Source organism: Mesocricetus auratus, unplaced genomic scaffold, assembly GCF_017639785.1.
Source record: "Mesocricetus auratus isolate SY011 unplaced genomic scaffold, BCM_Maur_2.0 Super-Scaffold_6730, whole genome shotgun sequence".
NCBI classification, from domain to species: Eukaryota; Metazoa; Chordata; class Mammalia; order Rodentia; family Cricetidae; genus Mesocricetus; species Mesocricetus auratus.
This window is the reverse complement of record NW_024429184.1, coordinates 49,255,987-49,278,001: the sequence shown is the minus strand read 5'-3', so window position 1 is coordinate 49,278,001 and position 22,015 is coordinate 49,255,987. Positions and strand designations below refer to the sequence as shown.

General features: G+C 37.9%; 1 protein-coding gene across 1 annotated transcript; it reads right to left on the bottom strand.

Moving 5' to 3' along the window:
* Positions 1 to 10,137: 10,137 nt before the first annotated feature.
* LOC121139013 (solute carrier family 7 member 13-like) lies at positions 10,138 to 21,659 on the bottom strand. Its single transcript, XM_040741994.1, has 4 exons — positions 20,975 to 21,659; positions 19,620 to 19,751; positions 11,211 to 11,572; positions 10,138 to 10,386 (listed from the first exon to the last, which is right to left on the bottom strand). The coding sequence occupies exons 1-4, from the start codon at positions 21,657 to 21,659 to the stop codon at positions 10,138 to 10,140; spliced, it is 1,428 nt and encodes a 475-aa protein (XP_040597928.1).
* Positions 21,660 to 22,015: the final 356 nt, after the last annotated feature.

Here is a 22,015-nt window from a genome sequence, read left to right as displayed (position 1 = left end):
TAATGTTGAGTGATATAAATGAACATTGATTGCTCATTCTTCTTTGACTTGGAATGCCTGTTGGTGGTGGAATTATGTTTAGTACAACATGCTTTTTCCTCTTGGGCTGGTTCCATTGTCTGTTAGCAGCTTTCCTTTGCAGGTATTCCATGGGTCTGATATCTTCAACTTTCTTAGCGATTCTGTCACTACATTGGGCAGTGGTTTTTACAGTACAATCAGGAAAGCACTTCCTCCATAGGGCCTAACTATAGAGAACAACGAACTTGGAAGATAGAAGGGCAGGGCTTAGTGACATACTGTGTCAATAAAATAGAGTTCTGCATTGAAACAGAGGAATTTCTGTCTCAGAAATTGTTCTAATACAGACATGTGCAATGTAGGCAAGTTGTGCCCTGAGATTGGAGTTGATCAGGGCTCCATTTTACTTTGGCATTAGAGACCCTGGGGTCTCCTCCATGAGATATGTCTATCTTGTATTACTTGGGTATGTGCATGGGTTTGTGTGCATGAGGTTGGTTCCTACTTTTCTGAAACATAAGGGCTGTCATGCTTCAGATTAGTCACTTAAAAACTATATCAAGGGAATAATTGCAAGTGTCTACTGTTGCCATCCAGCTTGTATCTGATATTTCAGATGCCAAGACCCATATCAGACCAATTAAAGGAACTTGGACATGAGATTCATCTCAGTTTACCAGGTTGTTCCAAAGAGAGCCAGGTGGAAAGCCACTAGCACTAACCTATTTTCATTAATAACTAAGGCCTGGAAAGAGACAGTGAAGAGTCCAAGGTGACATAATCTCTGAGTAACACAGCTCACATTGATGCAATATTTTGTACAAGTCAGCCGTCTTTTTAGGTATGTTATATAACTACATGCCTTCAGTATAATCAGTCTATATACTGTGCTATCAGGGAGAGAATATCATGTGAGGCCCTGTGTGGAAGGTCTTGTCCCTGGCACATTAGAGAGTAACTGTGCGTATCCAGGCATTTAGATTCATTCCTCTCTCCTGCAGACCACTGTAGTATTGATGCTTCTAATGAGCCTGCCATCACCAACCAAGAATATGTGCATGGTTTATCCTTCCTAAAGGAACACCTACCAGGTACCTTGACTGAGGACTCCAAAGGTAGTAAAGTTTTCTCATCCTAGGGCTTCCTAACGCCAGATTCTCAGCAGTTCTCTGAGTAGTCATGGCACACTGGAAAAGTGGATGCAGATATCCACATTCTACAGATGGGAAAGCTAAGGCTCAGGTTCAATAAATTATCCAAGGTTGTACAACCCTGGTATGCCAACAGATTTTTGACATGCTGCTGTGTCAGTTGGCTTCCAGAAGGGCCAGCCTTTCCCACTACAGGATCACCATGCCATACAAGATGATATTGAGGCTGAAACTGAGGGTCTGTCTCCTCTTCACTGCTGTGTCTCAGAGACCATTTCTTGTGCCCTTATATTTCATTTACCACAACAAAGCAACTGTCACTACTTTAATAACCCTGCCACTGGCACTACCTCTACTTCTTCCCAAAGAATTTGACTTGAGGAATTCTATGTCATGCCCCTGCTTCAGGTATCTCTAGACAGAAGGGGCTTTTATTCCAGGAGCCCCAGACTAACCTGTCTTTCTTCTTTTTCTTCTTCTTCTTCTTCTTCTTCTTCTTCTTCTTCTTCTTCTTCTTCTTCTTCTTCTTCTTCTTCTTCTTCTTCTTCTTCTTGTTCTTCTTCTTGTTCTTCTTCTTGTTCTTCTTGTTCTTGTTCTTCTTCTTGTTCTTCTTCTTGTTCTTCTTCTTCTTCTTCTTCTTCTTCTTGTTCTTCTTGTTCTTGTTCTTGTTCTTCTTCTTCTTGTTCTTGTTCTTCTTGTTCTTGTTCTTCTTCTTCTTCTTGTTCTTCTTCTTCTTCTTCTTGTTCTTCTTGTTCTTGTTCTTGTTCTTCTTCTTGTTCTTGTTCTTGTTCTTCTTGTTCTTGTTCTTCTTGGTCTTGTTCTTGTTCTTCTTCTTCTTCTTCTTCTTCTTCTTCTTCTTCTTGTTCTTCTTGTTGTTCTTGTTCTTCTTGTTCTTCTTCTTGTTCTTGTTCTTCTTGTTCTTGTTCTTGTTCTTGTCCTTGTTCTTGTTCTTCTTCTCCTCCTCCTCCTCCTTCTTCTCATTTTCAATATGGGGTACAGGAGGCAACAGTATTCTGTGGCTGCTACTCAAAGCATTAGTTACTTAGGAAGAATGTCACATAAACTACCTTAGTCTATGAGGCAGTGTGCTGTAGTCAAACCTCGATTCTTCCTTACCTACTCAGAAGTCCTTTATGAACCTCGGGATCTTCTTCTCTAAAGGGAACAAATGAAACCTTTATTGTAACACATACTTATGTAGAAAATTACATGATAGAGTTGTCACATAGCAAATGGCTATTTTTGCTTCCGTCCTTTTGCCTACATTCTCATCAAGGGCATCTTTAGGATAAATGGCATGGCAGATGAAGCTTGAATCACTGGAACAATATAGATTACATCTTACCTGAGGCACTTGATGGTTGGCGTTGCCTAGTCATTACATTTCCTAGAACTTATATGTCTTTAGTTAGGATGAAGTAACTCTCCCTATCTCTCTACGTTGAGGGGATGTTAGAAGACTTGCTACATCACACTCAGGTGGGAAAATGGTTAGTTTATCCTTATAAACTAACTCACCCTCAAGACCAACAGGTCTGTTCCAGAGGGCAGACATGTGCCTCATGACCAGGACTGTGATTATATGAGGACATCCACTTTGTCTCTGTTAATAGCCACAATTCAAAACAAATGAACCATTTGGTGGCCTGGGATCTGAATTAGAGTACCTATTTTCTGGGATATTACATTTTGTTTACACAGGGCAACAGTTCTCAGATCCAATATGGAGTGATTATGAATGACATTTAGGAAGCTAGTGATGAATGGAAATGTTGAGTTCAAGAAATTCTGGTCCAGCATCTCTTATGTATTAGGGCTCTAAATAGAGATGATATCTCATACATGGACAATGAAAAGTTGGCCTGGAATGATAGGTGGGTTCCAGGCCATATCCCAGCAATAAGTGGCTAAGTGGTCATGAACAGGGAACTGGAAAATAGGGATCATATCTTAAACTGTCCTTCATGCTGTAAAATTTCTGGAATTAAGACACAGATAGGAGACATCAGGCCACTGTCAAGTAATTCAAAGTGATTGTTCATTTGCCTTAGCTGGTGATTGGAGGTACATTACATGGAGACTCTCTCCAGAATATAAGCCTATATTATGGAAAATCTTCAGTGACTGTGAGTCCCTGATATAAACTATTTTCAGATAGTCCCAAAGTGAATTAGAGTTTGGTGCCATCATCTAACCTAGGGCTGAGGGATTCCACCAGGAATATGAACATGTCTTGAAGGTTCTCAGTGTTCTGGGGATGAAGAGGAAATGAGAATATCATGCTGTTCCCTGGCCCTGTCACTTTCTGCCATGATGTGTTTTTCCTCTTGGGAGGGAGGAGACACACATCTTAGACAAAGAGCACCTGATTGCCTGCTTCTTGCTGTCTCATTTGACATCTAGAATGGAACATGGCATAACTAGACTCTAGGTGATTGAGACAGAAAGAGAAGACTTAATCAGTGAGGAAGTCCACTCTGGAGGTAGTAGTCCAGGTCTGAGCCTATCACTGGACAGGTTGAGGAAGGTGAGCACTGCTGGGCGGGCAGAAAAGGGAGTGAATTCACCTCCATTTACCAGAAGGGAACCTTATAACATATAGCAGTCCTTGCCTCAGTTTCCTTGGTTCACAGTTGAAGTAAAATCAGCATAGGAATCCGAGGGTCACTTCTGCACTTGCTTCCTCATTGTTGCTCACAGAACCTCTAACACTGTTTTGACCCATTGGAGATATCAGAGATAAGGAGGACAATGCAGTGCTTACCATAATCAGACAACTTGGTGCCTTTCCCAGACTGAATCTCCTTGTCACCAGAGCCCATCTTCTGCATCTTCACACAGTAGCAGGTACCAGAATCAGCAGGTGTGACATTACTGATGCAGATGGAAATGTCCAGGTTGTTTCTCTTTATACACCCTGTAACATTTGTGACTCTTGGGAACTTCTCTTCTGTGAAACTACATATTATGTGTGGGCTCTGCCTTGTGTCTCTGAACCACATAATTGGCCCCACAGGGAGTGGGGAGGTCACAGGGCAGTTCAGAGACAGAAACAGATTACTCAGGCTGATTCACCTTCTGATCCTGGGTAGCTGCTCCTGCAGGAAACATCAGTTAGTATTCATCATGATGGAAACACACAGGCTCCTCTAGTTTGTGATCAAATACTGTTTATTACTAGAGCATAGCATGCATATTATCACAGTTTCCCTGTCTTGGGCCTTTTAACACAAGTGTTTAACACAGATGAGGAAACCAAAATCACGGAGATACTGAGAACTTGGCAGGTTTCTATTTGTAATTTTCATGCTTCATCTAGTATCTGCCTGATTTTCATTTTCTGTGCACAAACAGTTTTCCTGTATAACTCTTTCAGATGAATGAGATGTGAATGTATGTGCTAGGTGTAGTTAGTGAGATATATATTTGATTACAAGGTTCTTAGGATGATGGAGTTTGTTTTATCAGATGGAGTAATACTGCCATAGTTTCCAATATGCACATTATTTGAGAAATGAAACTCTTCTTTTAAAAACATAGACTGTAATCATATTGATTAGTTAATTATGCAATTAATTATTTATGTGTATAGTTGTTTGTCTTGCATGTAAATCTGTTTATCAAATACATGCTTGGTGTCTAAGGAACCAAGAAGAGGGTGTCAGATTGCCTGGAACTGTAGTTACAGATGGTTGTGCTGGATATCCTGCCTAAGTTATCTGTAAGAGAAGGAACTTCTCTTAACCCCCTAACCTAGCCCCAGCATTGTATTAATTTTAAAGATGGTGTAAATCATTACTATAAAGTTAATGCTTTGACACAACAGAAACATTTTATCCCATGCTTTTGAGGTCTGAAATTAAACTTTGGTAAGACAAGGCAACAAACATGGGGTCACAGAGCCCCAGTCTCCAAGAAGCCCTATTTGTTTACCTGGACATTTATGTAGTAGCCTGAGTGTGCTTCCCATTGTCACCTGCCTTTGATCTGTGTACCTTGTTTTCTTAGTAACTCTGACTCTCCTAACTCTAACACTTCTGACTCCTTCTTGCCTGTGCTTTGGTGATCTGGTAAGACTGTATTGTACTTCTCTGTACTACACTACTGAAACAAGACTGTACAGCATTCATTTGAGATATGAGAATAACAAAAGGAAAGTATGGAAAAAACTAAAGAAAATCAAAAGTCTAAATAGTAAAGTAAGAACACCAAATGGAGAGAAATTGTAATAAGGAACCAAAGGGTACTGAGGAGTGGAGAAGTACTTTTGTAAGTTAAATGGGCAGGGTTCACAGAGGATCTTAACAGTTTATGAAAAAAATTGCAAACATGGAAATGGATATAGTAACATTAGTGAGTTATTAGTGCAGGAGCATAGGACAAATAAAGAAGAAATTTAAAAATTTTGAAGTGTAGGGACAAGGTTATTGAAAAAAATGTTATCTAGTATCACCCCTGTTTGATAAAATATAAGAAGTATAAATCCAACATGGTGAAATAGTTCAATGTGAAATAAACTCATGGAGGTCCACACCATAACACTTACATCCAACAGACAAATGTGAAGTAGTAACAGAATGCTGAGGGCAGCCCAGGGCATGACTCAACTTATCCTGCTAAATGAGATGAACACAGCTCTTATCAGAGATGTCAACATCTAGGATGCAGTGAGATTGTGTATTCATAGCACTAAAAGAAAAATTACATCAATAATTTAAATAAAACCAAGGATTCTACAGATGAAAATCTTATGGGATCAACAAAAAGGAGAAAGCACGGTATTACATGATAAAAATCAGAGTTTGTTACAATGATACTTGCTTTACAAGACATGCTAGTGAACTCCCATGGGTTGAAATAAAGGAAGAAAGAGAAGTAGCTCCAGTTGTAAAAGACAACATGACTTCTGGCTTTGTAGAGATTTTTCAACTTCGTAAAGAATGCTGAACTAGAATCTTCCACCTAAGGGGTGAATAATGGTGGTTCTAATCTTACATCTTGGAAGTTTTAATAGTCTTAGGAACTGTGGAGAAGATAGGGCATGGTCTCAGGTCTCACAGTCACTATTATGGCTCAATCTAGGATATGTGATGGAAACTTAGTTTCCTTAGATAACTGAAGCCAAAAGCAAAAGTGAATTTTATGAAGTGAAAACCTTGCATAATGAGCTAATACCAGGTCTAGGAAATATGTGAATAGTCTTAGAATACCTCTTCATTAAAAATGAGAAGGGGAAAATAATGGGAATTAATTAGTTTATGTAAGCATATATATATGTTAATTTATATTTTGGGGTAGGTATATACAAAAAGTATATAAGTAATTTGGCCAAAGAACTATAATTTATTCCAACTCAGAATCCCAAATTACTAGACTAAAATATTTGTAACTAAACCAATACAGGGATTTACAAAAACAAGTCAGTTTTTGTATTAAGATAGCATAACACAACAAAAACAACCTGAAAAATGAAGCAGCTCTCAAAACTTTGTGAAGAGATTTAATATAATATTTAAAAACAGAATTGTAGCTTCAAATTTTATTAAGCACTAGGAACTATAATTTTGAGACAGAAACAAAACCCAAAGTGTAGAAGCAGTATGTATGGCTTGCTTTTCCAATAGTCTTGCCTATACGTGATACATATGTAGTATTTATTCCTTATTTATTTCTTATGTGCATAGATGCTCCAACAAGTTGAGTAATAAACTAAAAGGAAATAATGTTTTTGACACTTACAAAGTAGTTTGATAAATTTAATGCTATTAAGGTAAAATTGTAAATGTGGGGATATTTGAAGGTCTATGGCTCATGCCTCTGACCCACTTCATCTCTCACAAAGAACTAAAGCAGCAGCCAGCTGAACTTTGAGGAAAAGGACTATGGGAAAGGAAAGGAAATCATTAAGGGAGGGACTAGAATCTTCCTTTCTTGGATGAGAGCACAGAAAACTGAACTAAGGATCCTGACATCTGTGGAATCTGATTTTAAGAGTGGATTTGAGAATCTCAGCTAATTCTGTTTGCATAGATGTGAGTGACCATAACTGGTGGAAGCACCCAGTCCTTGCAGGCTTCAGCTGGTGTAGGGAGATGAGCTTCTTGGAAAAAACTCTATTCTTCTCCATCTCATTTATTACCAGATCCCAGGCTGCAGTAGCTATGTACTTTATAAGCAAGTGAAGTGTTTCTGACTTCATACTGGTTGGATTGTAGAATGTTAGTCCTTCTTATCCTGATCTGTGAGTACACAAAAATCTCAGGACAGTAGCAAAAAGCTTGCAGCATCAGTATCCAACTTATGCAGCAGAGTAACAATGACAGCAACACTCAAGCCTGTCAAGTGCCTCAATGATGCAGAAGAAAAGTGTTTCCACAAAGAGGAGAACAGAGCATGGTACAGAAAAATAAAAGTTAACGATGTTGGATCTCTTTTAACAAAGGTTATATGACCTTCAATATAGGCTTTGTGCTAATGGCATGATTGGGAACTCATGGGAATAAAGCAGGAGCCCTATGGTTCTTCTGATGAATTTCTGTTCTGAATATGGCCTCATGCTATTGGCTATTCATTGGACAAGAGCTCCAGGCCCCGGATCTTGCCTGTAGCTCCTAGTAAGTATACAACAAATATTGTCCTTATATGTAATTCACTCAGTGTGATATCTTTCCATGTGACTGAAACCTTACATTGGTAATCTTTGAAGACATATAAACCAAATACTTTCCTCATTACACCAGGATAAAGCTCATGGGATAGATCAAAGTCTCTGGGAAAGTGACTGCAAATCACCCGTCCTCAGTCAGCCAGCATGAGTTCAAACCACAGCTCTAGACATTGTCATTAGATGTGTTTGTGCCTATGCTTCTTTTTATGTGTCTATTGAAATGTGATAAGAACATTAACTTGAGATGTAGGCTAATGTGAGGTAGAAACACGAAGTAATTTCCCCAGTATCTGGGTTATAATATGCATTCAGGATATAGAAAAGCCATAGGGGGAGAACAGGATGAGAAATACCAAAATAGAGGGAGTCATAGGTTAGAAGAGAGATCTGGCACCAGTGAGATGTCTAGTGATCTAAAGGGATGACACCAACTGGCAAGCTAAGCAATAGTGGAGAGACTACCTTAAATGCCCATTCCTGATAATGAACTTGACATCTACCCTATATGCCATTCTAGAACCTTCATCCAGTGAATGATGGAAGCAGAGGCAAATACCCACAGTTAAACACTGAACTGAACCCATGGAACCCAGTGACAGAGAGAGAGAGGAGCGATGAGCAAATTGGCAAAGAATGGGCTAGCAAAACCAGCAGAGACAGCTGATCTGAACAAGAGGGAGCTCTTGAACCCCAGACTGACAGTTGGGAGGCCATCGTAGGACTGATCCAGACCCCCTGAGTGTGAGAGTCAGTGAGGAGGCCTGGGCAACATATGGGGCCCTGGGCAGTAGATCAGTGTTTATCCCTGGCGTACAAATGGACTTATGTTCATAACACAATGAGAGATGCTCTCTCAGCCTGGACTCTTAGGGGAGTGCCTGGACCCTGCTCTGAGCAAAATGACAGAGTCGGGATATCCCCTATGTGGAAGGATGTGGGGATAGGGTGGGAGACTGAGGGGATGGTGGAGGGGTGCGGGAGGAGGGGAGGGAAAGGGAACTGGGATTGACATGTGAAGCAAGCTATTTAAAAGTAAAGTAATAAAAACATAAAAAAAAGAAAAGCCATTCCTCATGTGATTTTTTTGAGTCATGGAGACCAGTTGACATTGGATGATCTACACAGATTCCTGGAACTGGATCTACCTCTAGTTATAGGTAAGTATATATTTGTAGCTTGCTAAATTAACTTTTTATTGATCTGGGATTAGCAGTTCAAAGAATGAATATTTCCTTTGGGCCATTGTTTCAAAGAGTTCAGGGTTCAGAGGGTTGACTGGTTCCATTTGTCTCAGGTTAGACAGAGCCTCATCATGATGACAGTGTGTTAATTAACAATATTCTGCATCACATGGCAACAGGAAACACAGAGTAGCAAGAATGGGTGTTGTTTACCTATTGTTTTCAAAGGTGTGCCTCCAATGACTCCTGTTAGACCTTACCTTTTAAATACTCAATTATCTCTCAAAATAGTGCCTTTCGTGAGACAGGGTTTCTCTGTGTAGCTTTGGAGCCTGTGCTGGCACTTACTTTGTAGACCAGGCTGGCCTCAAACATCTTGGATTCTTGCTCATTGCCAAAGAAAGAACTGATGACAAACAACTGTTGGGAATCATGAGCAGGGACCATTCAGAGCACTGGTAATGCTGGTGGCCATGAGAAGAAGGAAAACCAAGCTCCCTAGAGAAGATCAACAAGGGCAGGGATGTGTAGGGACCTGTTTTAGAAGAATTGCTTATACTCTACATATCAAAGCTGTAACTCAGTACCTCATACTGTGTCTATCCCTGGTATAAAACCTTTACAGTGGTGTAGGTCAATTGAGGTTATCCAGGTGGGTCTTACAAGAAATGAATGAATAAGATCCACAGAGACAGGCTGAGGAAAGGAGAAGGTGCAATTTACAAGAGGAGAGGTATCTTGGTAAGATCAAATCGACAACTCTAACATGGAAGTGCAAACAGACCATATAAACGTGATCTTTTTATTTTAAGTCTTCACCAAATAAAGACTCAAAAATTATAAAGAGAATACTTCAAAATTTTTAAATCATTAACTTTGATTTTAACAAAACTATAAACTCAATAGAAAATGTAAGTTCTAAAGAATAAGCAAAAGAATGAAAAATATATCATTAGTATATGGAGCTACAGAAACTGAGATTTTCCTCATCAAAACAGAGCTTTGGTTTATGCAACAATTGTTTCCTGATTTTAAAAACAGGCACTCCTTCATACTTTTATTTACATTATTTCAGTTAATTTGGAACTTGATTTTTAAAGCTTATTATTTTTTAATTTTATATTTCTGATGTCTGTTGTTCACATGCATCTGGGATGCAAATGTTGAACAGTAATTGAAGATAGCAGGTCACTTTCTCAAACCAAACCAGCTTCACTTTATAGTGAATCAATGGCACATAAAACAGCAGTCCACTGAGAAGGAAGAGAAGCACATAGATATAATGCATCTTTGGAGACTTGACAAGGGGAATCAAGACCAAGCACAGGCTGATGGCCATTGCTATGAAGAGGAACAGCAAAAACACCTGGAAAGGCATAATTAAAGGAAGTTATTAGATGTGAAAATTCACGTGTGACAACTACATATCTACACAAGCAAAAGTACTATGCTAATGATGAAATCAGACCAAATAAGATACTTTATTATGCAGACATGCCCAGCACTCAGAAAAATGCCCCAAAAGAAGTGTTGAAGACTCCTGCTGGTGATAGTCTGGTTTGAGAGAATGACCTACTATTTCTGAATTTTAATGAAAGGAAATAGTCTCAAACATTTGCTAATGTGATAACCACCCTGGGCATAGATAGCAAGGATTATTCAGAAGGAGTTTCTAGGACACAGTGAAGATCCCAAACACCTTTCAAAGAATATATCTTTTTCTAGGATTAAAGAACCATCCCCTCTCCTGAGAACTATTTCCTCATCTAGGATTAAAGGTCACAAGTACAAAAGTTGAAGAAACAAAATTTGTTGTTAAACAAGAGACATTGGGATTTCAGAATAGCATCTATTTCTCAATTGTTAAATCTGTTCTTGGCTATAGAGGATAATGGCATGCACAGGTAAGAACATAACGAAACAAAGAAATATCCCATGTCAAAAGATTCATAACACCCTGTGTCTCACCTAAAGACCTACTTTTGATTTACCTAAACTCAGGAAGAAATTGAGGAGATTTCTATTGAGTAAAACCAATTAACCAAAATTTAAAATGAAAATGAAGACAGATTGCTGTTATTTGCTTAGCAAATTGCTGAGTAATAACATATCTACTCCTGCATTTTCTGACTATATTGTTCAAATACAGTTATGCTTCACATACAACAAATTTACCCAGCCCATTTTTACCTTATAAGGTCTGTGTAGATTGGGCTCCTGGTACCTCAGTTTCAGGATTCCTATCATAGATAACATAGTCCAAATGGAATCCATAAAATAAAGATAGTTTATCAGTTCAATTAAGTTTGTTAAGACAATTGCAATGGATCCCATACTGACATTTAGAAGTACAGCTATGAAGGGGGATGAATGAGCATTAAGAGTACTAAACATCAAGGGCAGCTGGCCTTGTTCGCTTGCAATATATAACACTCTTCCTGATTCAAGTACACAAATCACAAGGTTGCTAAACAATGAGGCAGAAATAGCAAAAGGAACAGTCCATGTTAATTGTGGGATAACTCTGTCAGTCCATGTAATAGCCACAGCATCTGCAGAGAAAAAATACAAATAAATCAAGTATATTGAGACATAAAATCTAATGGTAGAACATTCAACAATAATATTTCACAAAGAAAACAAAATCTAAAGATCTAAGATGAGATTTTAACGCTATTATTCCTTTTTCACACTTTAGTATCTTAGGTTTATATTCCTTTAGTTCATCACACTACTCCATGAAAAGTTGTTTCTAATGTCTTCCTCCAAAGACCAGGAACTTTATGAAGACAGAGATACCTCCTTTCTTATATATATATATATATATATATATATATATATATATATCTCATAATTAATTCAATCACTGATGGGCACAATAGATACTTTTCAATAAGTACTTAAGAAATTTTGTAGATGAGATAATGAAGGCATGCTTATTGTCTTAGACTAGCATACAAACTGATCCAGAGTCAGAAAGTGCAGCAGAGCACTGCTAGCAGAGAAAAGAGACACCCAATTATAGTACAACATAAAGTACATAGAAGACGAATATACATGTTACAAATAGTTGAAATACTTATGTAGGCTTGTCTAAGCTTCAGAATAGTGGTTCCCAGCTACAGGTGACTTTACTCCTTAAGAGTCAATGTGACAATGTCTGGGCGATTGTCTAATATTCCATAAATCAGGTAGGAGTTTGCTGTTAGCATCATAGTGTGTAGCAGTCATTGATTCTGGTGATGGTCAGGACAGCTTCATAGAATTATCTCAATGTCAGAACACTTGTCTATCATCTGTGAGGGACTGGGTTCAATACCCACAACCCCAAAACAAAATCAGACACTCTAAAATGTTGATGATATTGAAGTTGGGAACCACTACAGTGGACCAATTTGTACAAAACATTCTTTTTTGTATTCCTTTGGCGATTAAAGGTGAAGAAATATAATGAACAGTGGTTTAAACTTTCAGTTGTTATTACCAATATCCATCCTTTGTGGGAATTTTCTTGAGCCAAGTTTGTACTGTGTAGATATGTGTTGTAGGACAGAGCATTCTAACAGATTGACAGGTCTTCAGGTTTCAATAGAATGGAAGAGCCTGTCTGTCCTTGGAAAGCAGATGTCCTCTGAGTCATCATTTTGTACATAGGTAGTTGGTTTCTGGGAAAGACCCTATGACTTCAGTATACTGTGCCAAAACAAACCATAAGACTTTTCAAAAGTTGTTTGTTTAGAAATAGGGTTTTCTATGTAATTCAAACTGTCCTAGAACTTACTGTGTAGCTCAGGTTAGCATCAAACTCATGATCCTCATGTCTCAATTCCCCAGTTCTGGGATTACAGGTACATGCCACCATGCCCAGTTATTAATCCATTTTAGAAAGACTTGATGCCACATCACTTTTCTCTTGAATATCCCACAATTTGGGGTATTATTTAAAAGAGCCCCTCCTCACGCTGCAGCTCCAATTCATTTCAAGTAATGTCTTGCTGCTGGAGCACACTCACACTACATGCTGTATACTTTCAGATAGAGTTAGAAATGTTTGCCCCACACTGCAATGGAAATCTCACTTAGATTCTTGGTGGGTGGTCTACAACTGTAATTTAAGACAACCAGAGGCAGGTTATGTATAGCTCTGCCATTAGTGAGTGGAAAAATTAACAATAACTCCTCCCTAAATGATCTCCATTTCTATTCCACAAGTGAGTGTTGTCTGTCTTTTACTCATTTCCACATTTATTACATTTAAAACTACTTCATATGTCTTTGATAAAAATTTAAAATGAACACTTGAAATAAAAAATAAATGCTTTTGTGATTGAGTGCTTGCATTTGCTTTTGTTCTCTTTTTAGCATATTTTGATTATATGTACGTATACATCCATATAAGTATTTTAGATCATTCCCACCATTTTGTTATTTAAACACAAATCACGTACTCATTCTGAACCGATAGATTTTGTAACTTTTTAGATAGGTGTTTTTGCTGATAGAAATTGTGCTTTAAAGCTGTGCTTGGTGGAACACACCTGTAATGATAGAACTTGGAAAGCAGGGGGCAGAAGGAGCTTATTGCAGGCAACCTAAGGGCATATAGCAAGCCTGAGGATCCAAAGGAAGAGAAGGAAAAAATAAATGACTAAATAAAAATATCATTGAAAATAAAATGACTTAGACATGATACCTCAAAGAATGACATCATTTAAGTATTTGACTTAACCCATCACATGTTCAGTTCTTAATAGTTGTACAGTTACCCACCAAGGAAACCACCAAAAGTAGGACTTTGAAGAGGGACTTGTGAGTGCATACATTCTTCACTGGAAGGTAATTTTACAAAGTTACCCTCTGAAAAATGAATGCATCTATGTATCAGATACTAATTTTAAAATATTTACTTACATACCCATCCCCTTAAACATACCTGGCAGTTGAGACAAGCTTCCTACCTGTTGTGCCTGAACAAGGAAGCCTTAACTTTTGTCGCCAAATAACCTCTTCATGTTTTACAAAATGCTTTACATTTTACATTGTCTTGCTATATGTTAATGTCCTGGTTTTAGTGTGGCTTAGAAGCCTCTAGAGCACTGTGTGGGCACTCTGAATACTGTTTCAGCAGGATTTCTGGAAGATTTTTGTTTCTTCGGGTGAAAATGGTGAACCCAGGAATCCTTACAAGGCTATTTTCACACTCCTCATTCTAACAGGGTACTCTTTGTAGAACTTTCAACAATGTGTGTTTTACTTTTCCCCTTAAGGGAACAGTAAGTGAGGAGATGGGTCAGAAATCTGACACTAAGTATTGAACACCTTACACATTAGTGACTGCTAGTGCTCTATTCTTTATAAACCACAGGAACTAATATAGCAAGTTGGCATAACTTTTTTACACTGTGCTTTGAATAAAATGTAACATCCAATTCATACTGTCTTAGAAAAATCTCTTATTTCCTGCCAGGTCTTTTTGTTATGTTCCATTGACAAAATATGCCCCCACCCTTTAAATTAATAACATTAAGTGCTTATTTCCTGTGTTGATAACTTTCCAAACTAGTTATATAAGTCATGTACCTATTTAAATTTAGTATTAACAATCAGTAACAAAACACGGACAGTCCTATCCCAACTGACCGCCATTGTTGACAAGTTATTTCCTATGAGGATCTAGAGCCTGACATTTTCATCATTCATACCTTATAACCATTGTCCTCTTAGTACCCACCAACAACATGACCTTTAAAAGTCTCTGAGTCATCTACTATACAGGTTTACCTGTGTCATTTACTGGAAACTAATGAGTATTTTAATGATCTTTAATTTTGCTGCCATAGCTGATGATATAATGACTTTCCAGAATTCTACATTTTTACAAACGGTTCCGAATATTTTCTTAATTTGGATTCCTAATAAAATATAAAATAATAGGTGTTAAAACTTATATATAGTAATTTGTAGTTTAAATTAAATCAGAAAATTAGAAGCCACAAAAGGGAAACAGTAAAAACCAAATTGCCAGTAACATTAGTCAGAAATTTTCCAAGTTTCCCACCGAAGTCCCGACTACTATGCTTCCTATACAAAGATTTCAACTACTACAACATGCCAGAGAAAATTTTACAACATATAAATGTTCATTATGGCCAGAGAACTATCAGGCATAATAAACACAAGCTTCAGTAAATCGCAGCAGCAATTCTAGATGGTCATTGGCCTTGGTGACACCCACAGTCAAAGCAGTTAATGATTCACTGCCTGGGTTTGTCCAGGGATATTTGGTTTGTTCCCACAGAAGCTTGGTTCCATTTTGTGTTCTCATCACTAGGATACCTAGACCCAAAACATGTCATCCCTGAAATAACACACCACAGGGAAAGTTCTAGACCAGTCACACTCCAGTTCAGGCAGTTTTCTGTTGTTAAACTCTTTACTAGGCTTGAATGCTCTACGAATAGATAAAGGATCGTGTTTGTGGAGAGTAATGATCTTAGTATTACACATTCAATACAATATAACAAACCACAACACAATGTTATGTAAATATGTAGTTACGCATCAATAAATAGTGTGTTTTCTAAAACTTCCCTTAGGTTGACCTTCAATGTGTCAGATACTCACCAAAATAAGAACAGTTGCTAAAAATGGATTAGTTTCAAAATACCTGGTAGTAAATTTATCTCAGAATGTGATAACTAGAAGTTGAAAGATGGTGTAAGAAAATTGCTGGTATTAAATTTTCCTTGTTTTACTTTTTAGCCCCTATTTTCTTTTATCCTTTGAATCTGTTATTCAATTTAGGGATTAGGGTGCTTGTTTATCTCATGATAGTCTTTCAATTTGTGTAACATACTTGAATACATATATATATATGTATATATATATATATATATATACATATATACATACACACATACATGATCTATATACATATGAAGGCTTATTTTAATGTTGCTATATCCTGGCACAGCTTCTCATATTGTGAACTATAAGCAAGTATCACATTACTTGGTGATGTGGGAAGTCCTGTGATTATGTCAATAAAGCACTGTTGGGCCAATAGGAATCTAGATAGGTGGGACTAGGAGTCCAGGAGGACTCTGGGAAGGAGAAACACAGAGAGTCAAGATGTAACGCCATGGGGTAGGAAGCCCGGAAAGTTCTCCTGTAAGAGAAATACTTAGATTAACAATTATGGGGTAATTACTTAAGTCAGAGCTAGCCAGTAAGAAACAAGTAAGGCCAACATCTTCATAATTAATATAGCTTCCCGTGTGTTTATTTGGGACTGATGCGACTCTAGAACCAGGCTGGCAGGAAGATCTCTAAAGAAAAAGGCTTCCCTTTACAAAATGGTCATCAGGAGTGGGATCATGAGTTTCCATGCAGAATGACAAAAGCTTTAAAGGAATTTTAGAAACAGAAGAACGGAGAGAAGCACAGATTTTTGGTAGCAGCATTTTCTCAGGTGGGCTCTGTATAGCTAGCAACAAGCAGAGACTCATGCGATTCGCTTAAGGGAGTCTTCCTGACGGCTCATCATAAGCAAGAAAAAGAAAAAAACCAGCAAGGTTCTTTTGAGAGGCTCTGCTAACAATTGAAAGGTGTGTAAGCACAGCTGGAAGTGGCAGTGACCACATCTCCAAGTCGGCAGCTGGAGTCACACTTACGCCCGCCATCTTGGAAAAACGGCAGTTTAAAACAGCCACGGTTTTAACAGATAAGACATGTGGCCAGAAAAACATAAAGATTTACAGTAAAGTCAGACTTGGATGAAGAAAAACTTCTAAAGGTTTACAGTGTGTTTAAAAATATATGTAAGATTGAGAGACAAAATGAAACGGCAAAGTAGTAAATAATAGAGAAGCTGGCTGTGGTAGCGCACGCTGGTAGGATTTGCTGCAGAGGCAGAGGCAGGCAGATTTCCAAAGAGAAACCCTGCCTCAGAGAAAAATAAATAAAAGCAAAAGAAATAAAGTAATAATAGATAAATAAATAAGCCATGTAAAGATGGAAAATACACAGAGAGTCTGGATACTGTATGCTATTGTGTTTTTCAGTTTTTTGATTGCTCAGGAACAGCTGCTAAAGTACACTTGATTATAAATGCTGCTGAATTAATCCAACTTCTATCTTTTGAAAATGCCTTGACTTCAAAAATTTTTTTTGATTTTTCGAGACAGGGTTTCTCTGTATTGTTCTGGAGGCTGTCCTGGCATTTGCTCTGTAGACCAGGCTGGCCTCGAACTCACAGAGATCTGCCGGCCTCTGCCTCCCGAGTGCTGGGATTAAAGGCGTGTGCCACCAACACCCGGCTTTGACTTCAAAATTTAAGTATAAGGATATGTTACTTAGAAAAGGAGTTTTCATTTATGTTTCTACAGAAAATGAAAAGCTGAGGATTCCTTCCAGGCTTCTGTGGTTTGATGAACCAAGACCCCAGAAAGCAGTGGACCAGGTGTTTCAACAATTGAGAAAGCTAAGATGATGGAGCTTCACAGACCCTGAAAATAAGGACTTATATATGTTTCTGAGTTTTGTCATGATCCCCATGGTATGAACAGCGCCCCCTTCCAGCATGAAGCAGTTTGGAATGAGCGACGTCCTAATTCCCATCTTGTTTATAAATCTCTGTTTTCATTTAAATGGGGTTGTTTATAATTGGCTAATGATCACAACCAATCTCTTTTTAATGGTAAAAAGGGGAATTATGGTATGGGTATTGTTTTTCATTTATTGATACTAATTCAAGGTCAATTTTGTGATGGGTATATTTCTCCTCTTGATTAAGTATTGCGCTTATACTGATCTTTTAAAACATAATGCATAATTAAATACAGACTATAGATAGTTATAATAGTCTGAATTTATAGTTAGGTAAGCTAGGTTTTCTAGATATACAGAAATATATTTGAGATAGATAAACAGTCTTCAAACCTCTCAAAGACCTTCAGAAAATGGCATTTAAAATGGTTTAGGGTTTTTCTTGACAATGAGAAATGTCTGCTCCTGGCAGCACCAATTACGTCTGAGAGGAAGATGGGCATTGAAGAAACTTGTTATGGAGTTTGCTTTCAACATGGCAAGATTAGCCATTTGGGCAAGAAACTGCTCTTGCCTATACTGCTTGACTGTTGTTGTATAATCTGGACATGCAGGACACACAGGAAAGTGACTGCTGAACTCAGTCTTATAGGGTTCCTGCTTCATGGAAGAGTCTATGAGACTTTCTGCAGGACACAGAAAAATGACTGACAGACTGCTGATGCAGATGGACAGTTTAAAATTTCCTGCTTTACTGAGAAGTGTTCCAGACACACTGTGGCCTATGGGCTGAAGATGGATGCCCGAACGTTACAGAGGAACTTTGGGTGACTGTCCAGGTGGCAAGATGTCTCTGTCATTTCTAGTGTTTATATATTATCCTTCTGTGGTCTTTGATGGAGTTGAAGATAGATAGTTATAATTATAGTTTTCCTTAGTTATGATAAAAGATAAGCTACATATAGAACTTTGGACTCACAAGGATGGGATGGATGATACTTTCTTTAAATCTTGCTAAATGTTGATAAGCAAAATATTGTAACTATGCTCTTACTTGATAACTGTTCTTTTATATATAATTTGACTATGTTAAAGTTAAGACCTTTCTTTTTGTTTAGACAGAAAAGAGGAGATGGTGTGGGAAGTCCTGTGATTATGTCAATAAAGCACTGTTCGGCCAATAGGAATCTAGATAGGTGGGACTAGGAGTCCAGGAGGACTCTGGGAAGGAGAAACACAGAGAGTCAAGATGTAACGCCATGGGGTAGGAAGCCCAGAAAGTTCTCCGGTAAGAGAAATACTTAGATTAACAATTATGGGGTAATTACTTAAGTCAGAGCTGGCCAGTAAGAAACAAATAAGGCCAACAGCTTCATAATTAATATAGCCTCCTGTGTGTTTATTTGGGACAGATGCGGCTCTAGAACCAGGCTAGTGGGAAGGCTTCTCTCAAGAAAAAGGCTTCCCTTTACAACCTGGTATATTTTTTTTGTTTTCATTCTACAATTTGGGATGTAAGATAATAATTTCTAAAGAACTTTCAATATATTCAGGGCCCTTGTCCACCACAAAATTTTAGAATACTTTAAGATAACTATTTTATATGTTAATGATAGTTATCAGTTAACATTCAGTGTTTCCTTATTCAACTGATATCATAAATTTCAAATTTGTACTTCTTACTGCTTCTGAAATTATTGAAAAGCAAACATTTTGAAAGTTTTTGAAATCCTGTTACTGATTTTGTCACTCAACTGAGATCACAAAAGCAATATAACCCTAACCATAGTCATAATAATTAATGTTTTGGATTTGATCTATGACATTACAGGTACTCTACATACCTTTCCCAGGCTATGATAAAATGCAAGACTGTGCTGGTACATGAATCTTGCTAATAAACCAAATCATACTCTTTTCAACCAGATTTGAAAATAAGTGGACCCACTATAGAATAATCATCATGTGAATTCATAATGAATAGCAAAACTGACAATTAATTGTACTGTAAGGAATGCACTTTATTTATTGTCTTGTCATTTGGGTACTAACCTGTTGAGATGATTTCCCTGGGTGTCAGAACCGTCAGGTAGGAAATGTTAGCCAGTAAATACACCACAGTTACCAGAGGCAGTGCTGTAAATATGCATCTAGGAATTGTTTTATTGGGTTTCTTCAGTTCTCCTATAATGAATAAAAGAGAAACATCAATCTTTGTTTAAAATATGTGTCTTAGCCAGGTGTTGGTGGCGCATTCCTTTAATCCCAACACTCCAGAGGCAGAAGCAGGCAGATCTCTGTGAGTTCAAGGCCAGCCTGGTCTACAGAGTGAGTTCCAGGACAGCCTCCAAAGCCACAAGAAACACTGTTTCGAAAAACAAAAATAAAAAAATGTATCTTAAATTTATCTTTAAATTGTTTATGTGTCAAATTTTGGACTGCATTCTTTCTCTCTCTCTCTCTCTCTCTCTCTCATACACACACACACACACACACACACACACACAAATTCACCTTACATACTCACACACACTAAGAAGCAAATTGTGGCACACTGATTCTATTCTGAAGACATAGAGAATGGGCTCATGATGCCTGTTCCATTTGCATCCTTTCTCCATGTCCAAGCAACCCAAGTAAGAAGTAGGGTCTGTATTCAGAGTATAGGAATAGAAAGTGAGCAGAAACTTCATGAGATTTAACCTCAAGAAAGGATCTTCACATGCCCCCCTCTCTTTACTGTCATCAGTCTGAACAAAATTCAACATTATTCAAGAGATTGATAGCAGTGTTCTAGATCTTCTAATGCAGAGACAGCTATGTAAGTCTGAGACATCTCTGGCATGGAAACAACATGAAACTACTTCAAGTAGCTGAGAGAGAGAGAGAGAGAGAGAGAGAGAGAGACAGAGACAGAGACAGAGACAGAGACAGAGACAGAGAGACAAACAGAGAGACAGAGACAGAGAGAGGAGGGTGTGAGATTACATTCATCAACAAAAGGAAAACGCTATAAGAAAATATAATCCAAAAAATTGAATGAGCAACAATAGTAAAGAGCCTAAATGTGCTATGGTCACTACACCAGCACAATCTGGTCTTCCTGAATTCAGTTCCAAGGGGCCAACTATTTCTACAACCTGAGCATTCACACATTCACAGAAAGAAAACTAGATTCATTTCAGAGTCTCCAATATTTGGTCCCAGAAAAGAAAGAGGAAAAGGAGAGATTGTTCAACAAGACAAATTTTGCCATGAAAGTAATTGCCAGATTGGTAAAAACATTGAGAAAGTAAAGGATGATAATTAAATCTTTAATATTAATTCAAAATACAATTAAAGATGTTTATTTCATTCATGCACTGTATCACCATGACCTGATTTCCCCCCAGAAGTTTGATAATTACCTGCTACATATGTAAAGCATTCCCCGCCTGAAAATGCAAAGTATCCTTGGAAAAAGGCTTCTGTTAACTGAGAGATCATTGGAAACTCAGCATCAAAAGCATTTTCAAGTCTTCCTATATTCTCTCTTTTTCTTCTCACCAGCATAAACACCCCACTGAGAGATATGAAGCCGAGTATGCCCATCTTTAGCACTGTGCTCACTGTCTGAAGCCATGACAGCTCCTTTACACCACGAGAATTCAGAATCCCCACAATCCACAGCACCGCCAGGGCCAGACATTTCTTTGGTAGACTCGGGGCAGAGCAGCTGGAAAAGAAAGGCTGAATGCCATACTCGGCGAGTAGCAAAGCTTGACTAGCAACTACACCTGGGCCCATAAACAAGGATGTCCAAAGTCTCAGGAATGCAATCGAGGAGCCAAAGCATCTCTTGATAAAATAGTAGTGAGCCCCACTGTATGGGAAGGCTATCCCTATCTCTGCAAAGCAGAGAGAACTGGTCATGGATAGCACAGCACAGGCAGCCCAAATACACAAGGAGACTCCCACATTCATGCAAGAGTACTCAAGCACCCCCTTAGGGGACACAAAAATTCCTGCACCAATTATATTAATAATTAAAAAATTGACCCCCCAGAAATATCCAAGCTCTCTCTTAAGCTGTATTTGCTTTCTTTTATCCATTATAATTGAAAAAAGTAATTCTATCTAAATTATATTCTGTAAATATGTCTCAACGTATTACTGTAAGATATATTCATGGACCCTCTGCAGTTTTAAAATTGTGTAGCCCATCTGTTCCACTTTAATAAAACTAGTCTATTTTCAATAATTAGCAAAATACTTGTGACACAGTTAAGTGAAATGAAATAGATTACCTATTAGCATTTAATTTGACTTGTCTTTTAATTATTATCAAAATAGGACATTCAGTTGAAAAAGAAAGGAACTTCAAAAAAGACAGGCCATGATTATAGTGTGAAGCTCGGCCAGAACTCCCAATGCTAGGACACTGTTCCTAACTCTAATGCAGGCTCTAA

What these genes read in the sequence shown, in the direction of transcription:
- LOC121139013 (XM_040741994.1), bottom strand. Translation starts at nt 21,659, where the DNA reads ATGGATAAAAGAAAGCAAATACAGCTTAAGAGAGAGCTTGGATATTTC. An exon ending in ATGCTTTACATATGTAGCAG is followed by an intron (nt 19,752 to 20,974) that starts GTAATTATCAAA and finishes TATTCATTATAG; the next exon opens with GAGAACTGAAGAAACCCAAT. An exon ending in ATCTACACAGACCTTATAAG is followed by an intron (nt 10,387 to 11,210) that starts GTAAAAATGGGC and finishes ATGCCTTTCCAG; the next exon opens with GTGTTTTTGCTGTTCCTCTT.